Source organism: Rhinopithecus roxellana, chromosome 12 (assembly GCF_007565055.1).
Source record: "Rhinopithecus roxellana isolate Shanxi Qingling chromosome 12, ASM756505v1, whole genome shotgun sequence".
NCBI classification, from domain to species: Eukaryota; Metazoa; Chordata; class Mammalia; order Primates; family Cercopithecidae; genus Rhinopithecus; species Rhinopithecus roxellana.
In genome coordinates, this window is record NC_044560.1 from 117635695 (window position 1) to 117652205 (window position 16511).

Consider the following 16511-nt stretch of genomic DNA (forward strand, 5'->3'; position numbering starts at 1 on the left):
AGCTGTCTTTTGGTTTTGTAGAAGTAAGGTACCATGGGATGTATACATTAAAGGAACGATCTTAAATTATTTTTCTCTCCTTCTTTGCTTGTAGTTCTCAAGAATAACTTCAGAATGTATTGGGAAGGTAATACCCTGAAATATGAAGAAACTGGCCAAAGCAGCCTGGGCTCCATTCCAGAGGCCCCTGCCCCCCTTTCAAAGAACAGGCTATCCTTCAGTGCTTTAGGGCGGCTCATCACGAGGCCATGTGCCATAAAACCTAGGGTGGGTGCTCTCTGGGGTCCCTCAGCATCAGTGCCAGTGGGACACCAGTAGATAAGACTCCATCTTCCCCAAGCAGTTTTCCTGAGCCTTGGGGGACCAGCTTGCAATGAATCAATCCTAGGCTTCTACTGCCCCTTGTTGCCTGTCAGTAGTAAACTCACTTTACTGAACTTGTGTGCATGGGTTCTGTCTCACTGGAGTCAGACATTTGGTAACCAGTGCGAAGTGAACCTACTTCACAGTTAACAGAGTTTGTAATCCTCCTACGCTTGGCGGTGAGAATGTACAATGGCACACCCACTATGGAAAACAGTATGTTGGAAAACTTCCTCAATAGGGTACCTACAAAACCTTACAGCAAACAGCATACCTCATGGTCAAAAAGTGAGATTCCTTCCCAAGGTTGGGGACAAGGCAAAGATGTACACTCTTACCACTTTTATTCCACATAGTGTTGGCAATTCTTGGCTGAGGGTGGTGGCTCACGTCTGTAATCCCAGCACTTTGGGAAGCTGAGGCAGGAGGATTGATTGAGTCCAGGAATTTGAGACCAGCCTGGGCAAGATGGGGAGACCCCATCTCTACAAAAAAAAAACCCTGAAAATTGGCTGGTGGCTGGGCGAGGTGGCTCATGCCTGTAATTTAACCACTTTGGAAGGCTGAGGCAGGAGGATCCCTTAAGCCCAAGTGTTCAAGATTGCAGTAAGCTCTGACTGCACCACCTCACTCCAGCCTGGGTAACAAAGCAAGACTCCATCTAGAAAAGAATAATACTAATAAATGAAATAAGAAAAATAAGAGACCAAAAAGGAAAGCATAATAGTGTAGACAATGTGATGGTTGTGGTAAGCTAATGACCCCCACCCCCAAAGATACACATACAAAGGATTTCCTTATCAATAGCCCTATACCCATTATTACATGGTTTCTCAAAGCAGAGTTTGCAGATGTCATCTGGCTGAGGACCTTGAGGTGGCAGAATATCCAGGATTATCTGGTTAAAGCAACATCATCACAAGAGTCCATATAGGAAAAATACAGGTGACTTAGAATCACAGAGAATTGGCAATGCTTGCATAGCAAAGACACAAGGAGGTTTTATGACACTACCTTCTGACTGTGAAAACGGAGGGATGTAGACGATGAGGTAAAGGATCTAAGTGGCCTCTGGAACCTAGCAGGGGTAAAGAAATAAACTTTCCCCTAGAGATCCAAGAAGGATCATAGTTCTGTAAACCTGTTTTGACTTCTGACTACCACACATTAACAGCATAAATTTGTGGGGTTTTTTTGTTTTTTGTTCTTGAGACGGAGTCTTGCTCTGTTGCCCAGACTAGAGTGCGTTGGCACGATCCCGGCTCACTGCAACCTCTGCCTCAAGCAATTCTCCTGCCTTAGCCTCCCGAGTAGCTGGGATTACAGGCATATGCCACCGCATCCGGCTTTCTTGTAGTTTTAGCAGAGATGGGGTTTCACCATCTTGGCCAGGCTGGTCTCAAACTCCTGACCTCATGATCCACCTGCCTCGGCCTCCCAAAGTGTTGGGATTACAGGCGTGAGCCACCATGCCAGCCTAAATTTGTGTTGTTTTAAGCCACTCGCTTTGTGGTAATTGTTACAGCAGCAATGGGAAATTGATAGAACAGTTTATGTAGAAAACCCTAAGAAATCTAAAAAATCTGGAGAACGAGATTTTAAGGAAATAGACTACGAAATTAACATACAAAAACTACTTTATTTCTATATACTAGCAAGTAATACATGGAAATTGAAAATAAAATACAATACTCCTCTGGTTTGACTATCCCCAACAAAACTCATTTGGAAACTTGATCCCCAGTGTGGCCATATTGAGAGGTGGAGCCTTTAAGGGGTCACTGGATCATGAGAGCTCTGCTGTCATGAATGAATCAATCCGTGCACAGATTAATGGACTTCGTTATCATGGGAACAGAAGTGATGGTTTTATAGGAAGAAGAGAGACCTGAGCAAACAGTATACTCAGCGCTCTCACAATGACGTGCCACATTGCTTCAGGATGCCACAGAGTGTCCACCAAGAAACCCTTAACAGCATTGACCAAAAAGGTAAAAAAATGTCTAATTTTAGCAAGGAGACCTTTGTTTCTTACCAAGGGTCGCAGCCTGCAGGCTAGCCATCTGGTAGGCTGGGAAGCATGGTCTCTACCAGAAGCAACACAGGTAGTTCAGAGGAGGAAAGCTGCTGCAGGAATGTATGCTGAATAGCAGCATGCTGAACATTAAGTAAACATACTCAACAGGTTATGGGAGAGTCATGCCTGTGTGTGGTAAGCAAACATACATGTTCCTAGTTTATCTACCAGAACAAAATAAAACTCTCATTTTCTATATTCACTCTTAAGAGGAAACTCACGAACATTAATCTTTTCAAATTATATCAATATTCCAAGAACATCATGAAGGAGGTTTTATCTTTATTCTCCACTTTTCTTTTTTTGAGACAGTTTTGCTCTTGTTGCCCAGGCTGCAGTGCGGTGGCATGATCTCAGCTCACTGCAGCCTCTGCCTCCTGGGTTCAAGCCATTCTCCTGCCAAGTAGCTGGGATTTACAGGCGTGCACCACCACATCTGCCTAATGTTTTTGTATTTTTAGTAGAGACGGGGTTTCACCATGTTGGCCACTTTGGTCTTGAACTCCTGACTCAAGTAATCTACCCGCCTCAGCCTCCCAAACTGCTGGCATTACATGCGTGAGCCACCATGCCTGGCCAACTTTTAAAAATTTTTTTTTTTTTGAGACCGAGTTTCACTCTTGGTGCCCAGGCTGGAGTGTAATGGCATGATCTCAGCTCACTGCAACTTCCACTTCCCGGGTTCAAGCAATTCTCCTGCCTCAGCCTCCCAAATAGCTGGGACTACAGGCATGCACCACTAAGCCCAGCTAATTTTGTATTTTTAGTAGAGATGGGGTTTCACCATGCTGGCCAGGCTGGTTTCTCCTGACCTCAGGTGATCTGCTTGCCTTGGCCTCCCAAAGTGCTAGGATTACAGGCGTGAGCCACCGTGCCTGGCCAAATTTATATTTCCCATATTCTTACTACGTATTTTCACTTCATGGAAACCAAGATGCATAGCATAGGTCTTACTCGGCACACAAGAAACTGATGTGGAAACATAATATGGTGCATATGCATCAATGGCAATGAAGATTTTGGGGTGTAAGAATGTGAAATTAACTTTCAGTAAGATTTTCGTTATACCCCCAAAAGTATCCTAAGCCACAGTGTGGGGCACATAATTCAAGCGCAAAATGTGGTTATAGGTTTCCAAAACTGTGTTATTTGATTTCACCATGAAAAAAATTGTTCTTGATCCTTTAAGAGCCTAGTGGTGCGTTGTTATTGTGATGAAGTATCCTACTGAAACAGGATAAAACTATGTTGGCAGAAAGAATGTGATTCATTCATAGAGAAAAACCATTCTATTTGATTAGTTAAAACATTATATCTATGATACATTCTGAATAAAACATTAGCAAAGTGTGCTTTAAGCAGATAATGTGAGTTCTACTAAAGAATATGTTACTCTACTTCTGTTGATTAAACTCTTCACTCTGACAACTACTCTCTCTTCAATTTCTTTCTTTTTTAGATGGAGTTTTGTTCTTGTTGCCCAGGCTGGAGTGCAATGGCACGATCTTGGCTCACCGCAACCTCTGCCTCCCGGGTTCAAGCGATTCTCCTGCCTCAGCCTCCCAAGTAGCTGGGATTACAGGCACCTGCCAACATGCCTAGCTAATTTTGTATTTTTAGTAGAGATGGGGTTTCTCCATGTTGGTCAGGCTGGTCTCAAACTCCTGACCTCAGGTGATCCACCTGCCTCAGCCTCCCAAAGTGCTGGGATTACAGGTGTGAGCCACTGCACCTGGCCTCTCTCTTCAATTTCAAAAACAAGATCAATTTTTCATCACTCTTTGCTAAACAACAGGTATTGCTCTTTAATGGATAAGGGGGCGACCTTTTCCCCTGCAGTATTTCTACCACACAGTGTCTAATTCCCTATTACTCTCCTCCCACAAAAATCCCAATGTCCTAGGGTCTTGGCCTGCTCCATTTCATGTTCAGTTGATAGACCATTTCTTTCTTCTAAGCCACAGTACTCTCCTGGTAGGAGAAAGGCACCCTGAACATTATCAGAATGGTGAGTGACATCATGGTTTTACATTGTTTTTCGCCACTCCCAAATGCTAATTCCGACAATACTTGATTTTAAAAGCAAAGTCCTCCTTCTTCACAAATTGGATAGAAATAATCCTTCACCTAATTAATGATCTTCACCCAACTGATGATCATTCCATCCCAATGATCTTTCCAAGAAACCACCATGGAAGGTGTGTAAGGATGCACAATAACAGATTTCAGAGTTCACACTGAAACTCAATAGTAGGCTTTCCAAAAAACCTTAAATAACTCAATAAAACATTTCATAAGGTGAAGGTAACTGACTGCCTACAAATATCCTGCAATCTTTTCATATATGAGTTAAAAATATATAATTTTTATCATATTTGGACTGCTGAGTATTCTACAGTGTATAATATCAAAGGCAAACAGGGAAACCAGAGACTGTTATTCCTCATAGGGATCCTCACTTACCGTCAGTCACTGGGTAATGGCCTCAGGATGCATATTACATTTGTTTGGTTTCATCAAAGATATAAATTTTGATGCCTAGTAACCTGCGAGGCCTGGATAAACCCTCTGCCACATGTTTACATGATGTCTCTTGCTTACAGCCTCTCATATCTATTAATGCTTCAACCCATGAGGGATTAGCCACTGTCACTGCATTTGTAAGGATTCTGTCAAGAATGAATTAACTGATGTGAAAAGAGTGAATTGTACCTAATGACCTCACCACACTCATTTGTAAGGTTTCTCTCCGGTATGCATTCTGTGATGACTTGCAAGATTTGAACTCTGCCTGAAGACCTTGCCACATTCATTACATTTGTAACGTTTTTCTCCAGTGTGGATTGCCATATGGGTAGTTAGACTTGACCTCACCCTAAAGGCTTTCCCACACTCTGTACACCTGTAAGGTTTCTCTCCGGTATGAATTCTTCGGTGATTTGCCAGGTGCGCATTTTGAGTAAAGACCTTGCCACATTCGTTACATTTGTAAGGTTTTTTCCCAGTATGGATTGCCTGATGGGTGGTTAGGCTTGAACGAACACTGAAGGCTTTCCCACACTCATTGCATCGGTAAGGTTTCTCTCCAGTGTGAGTCCTTTGATGATTTGCAAGGTGTGAATTTTGAGTGAAGACCTTGCCACATTCATTACATTTGTAAGGCTTCTCTCCAGTGTGGATGACCTTATGGGTAGTTAGGTTTGAATGCATACTAAAGGCTTTGCCACACTCATTACACTTGTAAGGTTTCTCTCCAGTATGAATTCGCCGATGAGTTGCAAGGTATGAATTGTGCCTAAAAACCTTGCCGCATTCATGACATTTGTAAGGTTTCTCTCCAGTATGTATTGCCTGATGAAAAGTTAGGCTTGAACGATCACTAAAGGCTCTGCCACAGTCATTACACTTGTAAGGTTTTTCTCCAGTATGAACTCTCCAGTGCCTTGCAAGTTGTGACGTTTGAGCGAAGACTTTACCACATTCATTACACTTGTAAGGTTTCTCTCCAGAATGAATTCCCCGATGACTTCTAAGGTGTGATTTTTGAGTGAAGCTCTTGCCACATTCAATACATTTGTAAGGTTTCTCTCCAGAGTGGATTGCCTGATGGGTAGTCAGACTTGAACGAACACTGAAGGCTTTCCCACACTCATTACACTTGTAAGGTTTCTCTCCAGTATGAATTCTTCGATGATTTGCAAGTTGTGAATTCTGAGTGAAAACCTTGCTGCATTCATTGCATTTGAAAGGTTTTGTTCCAGTATGGATGACCTGATGGGTAGCTAGGTTTGAATGCATACTAAAGGCTTTGCCACATTCATTACACTTGTAAGGTTTCTCACCAGTATGAACCCTCCGATGCCTTCCGAGGTACGAATTGTACCTAAAGACTTTGCCACATTCATTACATTTGTAAGGTTTTTCTCCAGTGTGGATTGTCTGATGGATAGCTAGGCTTGAACGAACACTAAAGGCTTTGCCGCACTCATTGCACTTGTAAGGTTTCTCTCCAGTGTGAATTCTCCAATGACTTATAAGGTGTGAATTTTGAGTGAAGAGCTTGCCACATTCATTACATTTGAACGGTTTTTCTCCAGTATGAATTAACTGATGGGTAGTTAGGTTTGAATGTCCTCTAAAGGCTTTTCCACACTCATTACACTTGTAAGGTTTCTCTCCAGTATGAATTCGCCGATGAGTTGCAAGGTATGAATTGTGCCTGAAGACCTTGCCACACTCATGACATTTGTAAGGTTTCTCTCCAGTATGGATGACCTGATGAATAGTTAGATTTGAACGAACAGTAAAGGTTTTGCCACACTCACTGCATTTGTAAGGCTTCTCTCCACTATGAATTCTCCTATGACTCGTAAGGTTTGAATTCTGAGTGAACGCCTTACCACATTCATTACATTTGTAAGGTTTTCCACAACTGTTTGCTTTTCGTCTTTGTGTGAGTAATGAAAAATGGTTAAGTTCATGATATTTTTTAGACCTGTGGGTTTGGACACTAGAAGGAATTTGTTGAAGTGGTGACACTGAGGAACCATTGTTCGTAGACTTCTCAACTTGCTTACATTCATACATTTTCCCTTCACCTTGAAATAGCTGCAGTTCAGGCAGATGCGAATGAAAGCTTACTCCAAGCTGATCGTTAATAAGCTTGTTTTCTATGTCTCTTCTGTCGCGTTGATCTCTTTTACGTTCTTTCTGGGTCATAAGCACTCCTTTGTAATTTCCTGTGTCATCTCTCCATTGACACTCAAAGTCATGCATATTTTTCTGAAGTTCCTTGAAGGAAAAGTCTTCAATGTCAGGGCTTTCGTGTCTTTCCAACATCACTGTGTGGAATACTGCTTCTGTACTGCTCTTCTCTTTTGGTAGCAAATCCTTGGTTGTACATTTAGGAGGGATATCTATAAGACATAAAGAACCACACATTTTCAATTAATTACAGTAAATAAGTATTTCACATTGAAAACATATTCCACCAAAAGTAATACTTACATCGAACAGACTTTGGAACTTCAGAACCGTGAATTTCAATTTTTAGGAACAAAAATGTAGTTTTTTTTTTGTTGTTTTTTTTTTTGTTGTTGTTGTTTTTTTTTTTTGAGACGGAGTCTCGCTCTGTCGCCCAGGCTGGAGTGCAGTGGTGCGATCTTGGCTCACTGCAAGCTCTGCCTCCCGGGTTCACGCCATTCTCCTGCCTCAGCCTCCTGAGTAGCTGGGACTACAGGCGCCCACCACCATGCCCAGCTAATTTTGCTTTTGTACTTTTAGTAGAGACAGGGTTTCACCATGTTAGCCAGGATGGTCTCGATCTCCTAACCTCGTGAGCCACCTGCCTCGGCCTCCCAAAGTGATGGAATTACAGGCATGAGTCACCACCCCCAGCCAAAAGCAGTATTTTTTAACAAAGAAAATGCAGTTACATGTAATTCAAATATTTGGGAAGGGTTGGGTGTTATGGCTCATGCCCATAATCCCAATGCTTTCGGAGCCTAAGGTGGGAGGATCACAGGAGGCCACGAGTTTGAGACCAGTCTGCGCAACATAGCGAGACCCCATCTCTACAATAACAAAATAATTTAAAAATTAGGCCAGGCGCAGTGACTCATGCCTGTAATCCCAGCACTTTGGGAGGCTGAGGAGGGTGGATCATGAGATCAGGAGATTGAGACCAGCTTGGCAAACGTGGTGAAACCCCATCTCTACTAAAAATACAAAAATTAGTCAGGCGTGGGGGCATGCACCTGTAGTCTCAGATTCTCAGGAGGCTGAGGCAGAATCGCTTGAACCTGGGAGGTGGAGGTTGCAGTGAGCCGAGATTATGCCCCTGCACTCCAAAAGGGGTGACAAAGCGAGACTCCATCAAAAAATAAATAAATAAATAAATCAGTATGGAATGCTGGCATGTGCCTGAAGTTCTGGATATTCAAGAGGCCGAGGCTGCCGGGCGCAGTGGCTCATGCCTGTAATCCCAACACTTTGGGAGGCTGAGGCAAGTGGATCACCTTAGGTCAGGAGTTCGAGACCAGCCTGGTCAACATGGCGAAACTCTGTCTCTGCTAAAAATATAAACAATTGGCTGGGCATGGTAGTGGGTACCTGTAATCTCAGCAACTTGGGAAGCTGAGGAGGAGAATTGCTTGAACTCAGGAGGTGGAGGTTGTGGTGAGCCAAGATTGCACTACTGCACTCCAGCCTGGGCAATAAGACCAAAATTCCATCTCATCAAAAAAAAAAAAAAAAAAAGCTGAGGCATGAGGATTGTCTTAGCCCAAGAGTTCAAGGTTACAGTGAGCTATGATTGTACCACTGCACTACAGCCTTAGAGCCACTGAGATGTCTTAAAAAATAAAAAAATAGGCCGGGCGCGGTGGCTCAAGCCTGTAATCCCAGCACTTTGGGAGGCCGAGACGGGTGGATCACGAGGTCAGGAGATCGAGACCATCCTGGCTAACATGGTGAAACCCCGTCTCTACTAAAAAATCCAAAAAATTAGCCGGGCGAGATGGCGGGCGCCTGTAGTCCCAGCTACTCCGGAGGCTGAGGCAGGAGAATGGTGTAAACCCGGGAGGCGGAGCTTGCAGTGAGCCGAGATGGCGCCACTGCACTCCAGCCTGGGTGACAGAGCGAGACTCCGTCTAAAAAAAAATAAAAAATAAAAAATAAAAAAAATTTAAAAAATAAAAAAATAAAGCGGGGCAGCCTAGCTTCAAACTACCTATGACCAAAACACTCACATTATGCAATCCTATGTTAGCAATCAAAGGATTATTTCTCCACCATGACCTCACAGCACATACCAATTGGCCAAAAACATATGGCTATCTCAGTTGAAGAAAAATAAATTATACATATTTAAAGCATATTCATTATGTACAAATACATGCTAAAATACAACATAATATATTATGATGGAAAGGGCTCACAGGAAACATAATTAAGAAGCAGGAATTCTGAACTGCAAAACCATAACAGCACTAGGAAAATGAATATTCAATAAAACTATGTCAGAAAAAAATGTCTTGAAATACCTATTATATAACTATATCCACACAGAGCAGGCATTTTGCAACATTAGTAAGTGGTACATGACAGTTATATTTCTTTGTTTTTTTTTTTTTTTTTTTTTTAGACAAAGTCTTGCTCTGTTCCCCAGGCTGGAGTGTAGTGGCACGGTCTCGGCTCACTGCAATCCCCGCCTCTAGGGTTCAAGTGACTCTCCTGCCTCAGCCTCCCGAATAGCTGGGACTGCAGGCGTGCACCATTACACCTGCATAATTTTTGTATTTTTAGTAGAGACAGGACTTCACCATGTTGGTCAGGCTGGTCTTGAACTCCTGACCTCATTATCTGCCTGCCTCAGCCCCCCAAAGTGCTGGGATTACAGGCATGAGCCTCCGCGCCTGGCCTGACAGTTATATTTCATAACACATGCTGAAAACCATAATGTGTTAATTTTATTAAAATCAACTAAATACTAGCAGCCCATGATAAAATGAATTGAGAGGAATAACTATATATATAAAATGTTCTTGTTTAAGGCCATGTGTGGAAACTTAAAAAAAAAAATTATTGTCCAGGCGCAGTAGCTCACGCCTATAATCCCAGCACTTTGGGAGGCTGCAGCAGGTGGATCACCTGAGGTCGGGAGTTCGAGACCAGCCTGACCAACGTGGAGAAACCCTGTCTCTACTAAAAATACAAAATTAACCAGGCGTGGTGGCACATGCCTGTAATCCCAGCTACTTGGGAGGCTGAGGCAGGAGAATCTCTTGAATCCAGGAGGCAGAGGTTGTGGTGAGCTGAGATCCCACCATTACACTCTAGCCTGGGCAACAAGAGTGAAACTTTGTGTCAAAAAAAAAAAAAAAAAAAAATTATTGTCTGTGGAAAAATAAACAATTTTCTCTTAAGAAAAAGAAAGATTTTTATTTTAGAACCAGCACAGATAACAAGAACTAGAATATGATTTTTTTAAAAAAAATTCTATATTGACAAATTATAGTTATATATATTTACAGGAAACAAACTGATATTCTGTTATAGGTATACAATGTGGACTGATGGAAACAAGCTTATTACCATATAAGTCATCTCAAAAACCTATCATTTACTCCTAATGTTTTCACCCAGTGACCGACATCTCCCTATTCCCTCCAGTCCTCAACCTGTGGTAACCCACACTCTACTCTTTGCTGCTATTAGTTTTATTGGTTTAGATTCCAAATATAAGTGAGGACATGAAGTACATGTACTTCTACGCTAAAGCCTGGAAAAACAGAATATGCACCCCATGTAAGACTAAGAATCAATGAGAGAATGATTTTGTTAGGTGTCTTTACAGTTATGCTGAGAACAATCTCAGAAGATAGAACCCACTCGCTTATCACACACCCCCATGAAGAATGGCAAAAGCAGAATGGAAGAAATGGCTGAGGGAACTCGACAGGCAGAGATGGCTGGAGACTCTTCCATGAGGTTCGGGGCAGCAGATGCCAAGGAAAGCAGCCAATGTTTCCATCTCCTGAGCAGGTCTTCCATGCACAGGAAATGGGGTAGAACATAAATAAGTCTAAATGTTAGGACTAAGCACTATGGAGGCTTCACCTCTGACCCATATGGACTAAGAACTGAGCACCATATGGAATTAAACACAGAGGGAGAGACCAAGAAAGAAAGCAGTCTCTTCAAAAGGAACCACAGAGTTCAAATGACAGGGTGTTGTCCATCATGATAAAGACTTTGCCTCTGTCTCGGAGGCAACTTATTTCCCCAAAGACCTCTCTCATTTGCAGAGAGTTTCCCACACTTTTTTTATTTATTTACTTTGAGACGGAGTTCCGTTCTGTCACCCAGGCTGCAGTGCAGTAGCATGATCTTGACTCACTGCAACCTCCGCCTCCTGGGTTCAAGCAATTCTCTTGCCTCAGCCTCCTGAGTAGCTGGGACTATGGGCATGCGCCACCACACCCAGCTAATTTTTTTGTATTTTTAGTAGAGACAGGGTTTCACAATGTTGGTCAGGCTGGTCTCGAACTCCGGACCTCAAGTGATCTGCCCGCCTTGGCCTCCCAAAGTGTTGAGATTACAGGCATGAGCAACTGTGCCCAGCCTCCCACACTCTAGTTAAGGAGTGGCCTTCTCTCTGTCCATCTGAGCTCTTACCTGTGATCACACCTTTGACACATTCCCGCATTCTTGGTTTTCTCACTATTTTCACACAGCTCTTCACAGTCCAGGGCTCTTTCCCTTCCTCCAACATGGAGATAATATTCATATCAAAATGACACAGTCCTGTTTATAAAAAGAAAGGATCACAATGTGCTAGGGCTTTTCCAGAATCCCAGCCCTATGTTTACATGAGAGGATATTACAGGTGGATCTAAAAAACTTCAAAAATTCATCCACTGGGCCAGGCGCAGTGGCTCATGTCTGTAATCCCAGCACTTTGAGAAGCTGAGGTAGGCAGATCACGAGGTCAGGAGATGGAGACCATCCTGGCTAACACGGTGAAACCTGTCTCTACTAAAAATACAAAAAAATTAGCTGCATGTGGTGTGGTGGCGGGAGCCTGTGGTCCCAGCTACTCGGGAGGCTAAGGCAGGAGAATGGCGTGAACTCGGGAGGCAGAGCTTGCAGTGAGCTGAGATTGCACCACTGCACTCCAGCCTGGGCGACAAAGCGAGACTCTGCAAAAAAAAAAAAAAAAAAAAAAAAAAAAAATCATCCACTGAATGCCTCCTTCTGAATACCCAGGAAACATGGTAACATGCAGATAGAAGGCTCTATTCCACTACCAACTGAATCCAAAGCGGAGAGGTAGAAAACAGGAAATGTGACGTTTCAAAAGTCTAACACAACGTATCACGCGTATAGAAGCTCGGAAACCTCAAATGATGAAGCGCAAAGGAGGCAGAACACCTGAAAAAGGGGAAGGTTAAAGTCCAGGTTTCCCACGATGAAGCTTTCCATTTCAGCGCCAACAGGACTTCAATCTCAGCCAAGCAATGCAGGGGCTTTCCAGGGACTCATAGGCGAAAATGCAACAACAGACAAGAACAGATCTTGACTTCCGGAAGAAAGTCATCCTCACCCAGAGAAACTAGGTTCCAGTAGTTCTCCAACATCACGTCCCTGTAGAGAGTCCTCTGAGCAGGGTCCAGACACTTCCACTCCTCCTGAGAGAATTCTATGGCCACATCCCTAAATGTCAACCGTACCTAAAATGAAAAACACATTTCACTAAGTGGCTAAGGGGAGAGTTCAAAACTTCACATAAAAGGAGAAGAGGAGAAAACTGTGAGAATAGGTTAAACTGAAGTGGGTGAGCTGACAGATCCAGATTGTGACAATGTGACATACAGATTTGGTCTTCATCCCCCTCTCCTGACATGAGAGCTCTATTGAAATCTGTGGAGTGGTATCTTTTTGTACATTAATGGGATAACTGGTGGCTGGAGCACTGAGGCAGCTTCAGGATGGAGAGCGGTCACTGGAACTAAGGCTCGGAGGGTGGTCCACTGGAAAGACTGAGGCTCGGCTAGACTAAGCCTCTGTCCTCTCGGGAGGGCAGAGGGAATGAAGGTTCAGTTGATCACCAATGCTAATGATGGGAGCAAAGCCTCCATAATGGGGCCTCCATGAAAACTCAAAAAAGACAGAATACATGAGAGAATACATCCCAGCTCCTCGCTCCTCTCCCAGACCTCAGCTAATAGATCACTTCCATCTAGATGGTCATCTGTGTGCTTTGTACTATCTTCTCTTATAAATGGGTAAATATGAGTAAAGTGTGTCCCTGTGTTCTGTGAGCCACTCAAGCAAACTAATCAATTCCAAGGAGGGGGTCACCGGAATTCACAATTCACAGTTGGTCATTGAGAAGCACAGGCCACAACCTGTGTTTGCAACTGGCATGAAAGTGTGTGCGCTGTTGTGGGACTGAACCCTCAGCCTATGGGAGCTGACCCTATATCCAGAGAGACAGTGTCAGAATGGAATCGAGTATGAGAACAGCCATTTGGGGTCTGTTGCAGAACTGTTTATTTGATGTGTAGAGGAAAACCCAATACCTCCAAGATCACAGAAATATTCATATTATGGAAGCAAAGTAGGAGAAACTGAGTCTGTTTTTCCCCTATTTTCCTACACATTAAGGACTTTTGAGCAAGTTATGTCTCCCTAATTCTGTCTGATTATTCTTTTACTTAAGAGGTTGTGATATCCTCTATATTAGTGTCGATTTCTCAGCTTTATGGGCAATAAGTATACAAATAAAAAACTGGAAACAAGGTTATCTCTATGGAAGTGTTAGATATTATGTTTGCCATACTGAGTGATATTCAATATCTACATGAACTAAAGCACAACTGATACCTTAAGAAATGATAATGCAGCTGGGCGTGGTGGCTCATGCCTGTAATCTAGCACTTTGAAAGGCCGAGGCAGGTGGATCACTTGAAGTCAGGAGTTCGAGACCAGCCTGGCCAACATGGTGAAACCCCGTCTCTACTAAAAATACAAAAATTAGCCAGGCATGGTGACATGTGCCTGTAGTCCAAGCTACTCAGGAGGCTAAGGCAGGACAATCACTTAAACCCAGGAGGTGGAAGTTGCAGTGAGCCAAGATCACGCCACTGCACTCCAGCCTGGGCGACAGAGTGAGACTCCATCTCAAAAAGAAAAAGAAAACTGTACTGAAGTGATGCTGTCTATAAGACAGAGGAGGCCGGGCGCGGTGGCTCACGCCTGTAATCCCAGCACTTTGGGAGGCCGAGGCGGGCGGATCACAAGGTCAGGAGATCAAGACCACGGTGAAACCCCGTCTCTACCAAAAATACAAAAAATTAGCCAGGCGCGGTGGCGGGCGCCTGTAGTCCCAGCTACTCGGGAGGCTGAGGCAGGAGAATGGCAGGAACCCAGGAGGCGGAGCTTGCAGTGAGCTGAGATCCAGCCACTGCACTCCAGCCTGGGCGACAGAGCGAGACTCCGTCTCAAAAAAAAAAAAGACAGAGGAGTAGGAAGTTCCAACCACTACCCATGGAGACACAGATTTAATAACACTACATGGACTAAGTCGCCTTTGTGGGAAATCTGGCAACCACATCAGAGGTTAGAACTCTTGTGAAACACCTACTCACCTGAGGCCCTACCCTGGCATGATGCAGTATCCCTGTGAGAAAACCACACTTCCATTTTCTCCTGGGGAGAGAAAGTATGGGAATATCCATCTAACATTCTGACTTCTTTTCTTCTCTTTTTTCCTGTAATACCACACAAGGCTCATAACGTTCTGACTTTTCAGGGCACTGCTAAGGGACAAGTTTCTGTCTTGCCTGAATATAAACACTGAAGTAACAGGACCCCAGGTAAGGAAGCTGCTGAGAACAAAGCCATCCATCCTAAACCAGAGCTTGTAGTAACGTAGGCAGACACTAGGTGGCGGTGCAGCCCCCAGCTGACTAGAACACCAGCCAAGCAAAGCTGCTGCGGAACAGCCGGCAGACAACAGAGGCTTTCCGGCACACAAACTGCACAACTGCTGTAGTTAAGCTACAAGCAAAAGGTCCCTAGAAAAGGCTTGAGGGATCTCCAGAGCCTCTAGTCAGGATGACTGTAGCATGTCTTCCCTGAGGGAAGCCAAAATCAAAAACTAGAAGTGGCTGATTAGTGAAAAGCTGAGGTCCCAACAGGAGGTAACAAGATATCAAAAGAGGCCGGGCGCGGGGGCTCACGCCTGTAATCCCAGCACTTTGGGAGGCCAAGGCGGGTGGATCACGAGGTCAGGAGTTCGAGACCAGCCTGGCCAACACGGTGAAATCCCATCTCTATTTAAAATATAAAAATTAGCAGGGCATGGTGGCAGGTGCCTGCAATCCCAGCTACTCAGGAGGCCGAGGCAGAAAATCGCTTGAACCCAGGAGGCGGAGGTTGCAGTGAGCTGAGATTGCACCACTGCATTCCAGCCTGGGCGACAGAGTGAGACTCCGTCTCAAAAAAAAAAAAAAAAGATATCAAAAGAAAAAAATGAAACATGGACCGTATACAGCAACACATTAAATCACCACAAAGTAATACTAAAGAAGCATATATATACACACACACACACACACACACACACAATTATCAAAGAAATAAAAAGACTCCTAAAGTTGCTCAATGTATTAAGGCAGTACTCATAAACAACTTCAGAAAATCAGAAAAACAATAAATATGAGATTATCAACAAAGAGATAACAACTATGAAGAAGAAACAGAAATTCTAGACTGAAAAACATAACTGAATTAAAAAACACACTAGAGCCAGGCGTAGTGGCTCATGCCTGTAATCCCAGCACTTTGGAAGGCTGAGCCGAGAGGGCTGCTTGAGCCTGTGAGTTCAAAACCAACCTGGCAACATAGTAAGACCCCATTTCTACAAAAAAAATAAATAAATAAAAATGAGCTGGGGCATGGTGGCATGCATCTTTAGTCCCAGCTACTTGAGAGGCTGAGGTGGGAGGACTGCTCGAGTGCAAGAGTTCAAGGTTCCAGTGAACTATGATTGTGCCGCTACACTCCAGCCTGGGTGACAACAAGACTCTGTCACCAAAACAAAACAAAACAAAACAAAACAAAACAAACAAACAAAAAAAAAGCAGACTTGACCAGGCAGAAGAAATCAATAGTGAAGTGAAAAAAGGAGAAAATGAGGCTAGGCACAGTGGTTGATGCCCCTTCTCCCAGAACCTTGGGATGCTGAGGGAGGAGGGTCGCTTGAGGCCAGGAGTTCAAGACCAGTCTGGGCAACATAGGGAGACTGTCGTCTTTACAAAAAATGGGCCAGGTGCGGTGGCTCATGCCTGTAATCCCAGCATTTTGGGAGGCCGAGGCAGGTGGATCACCTGAGGTCAGGAGTTCAAGACCAGCCTGGTCAACATGATGAAACCTCGTCTCTACAAAAATACAAAAACTTAGCTGGGCACGGTGGCGGGCGCCTGTAATCCCAGCTAATTGGGAGGCTCAGGCAGGAGAATCGCTTGGACCCAGGAGATGGAAGTTGCAATGAGCTGAGATCATA

General features: G+C 43.9%; 1 protein-coding gene across 6 annotated transcripts in view; it reads right to left on the reverse strand.

Annotated features, from left to right (window-relative positions):
• Positions 1-3037: 3037 nt before the first annotated feature.
• Positions 3038-16511, reverse strand: part of ZNF160 (zinc finger protein 160) — a 40392-nt gene continuing 26918 nt past the window's right edge. For 4 of the 6 annotated variants that reach the window (XM_030942044.1, XM_030942043.1, XM_010376489.2 and 1 more), the window contains 3 exons: positions 12546-12672; positions 11618-11746; positions 3892-7356 (listed from right to left, as the gene is read on the reverse strand). In XM_030942044.1, coding sequence (XP_030797904.1) covers positions 5171-7356; positions 11618-11746; positions 12546-12672 — 2442 coding nt within the window. In that variant the 3' untranslated portion in view covers positions 3892-5170. Of the gene's footprint in view, positions 7357-11617; positions 11747-12545; positions 12673-16511 lie in introns of all 6 variants that reach the window. The other 2 variants (XM_010376490.2, XM_030942045.1) reach the window with 2 other exon arrangements.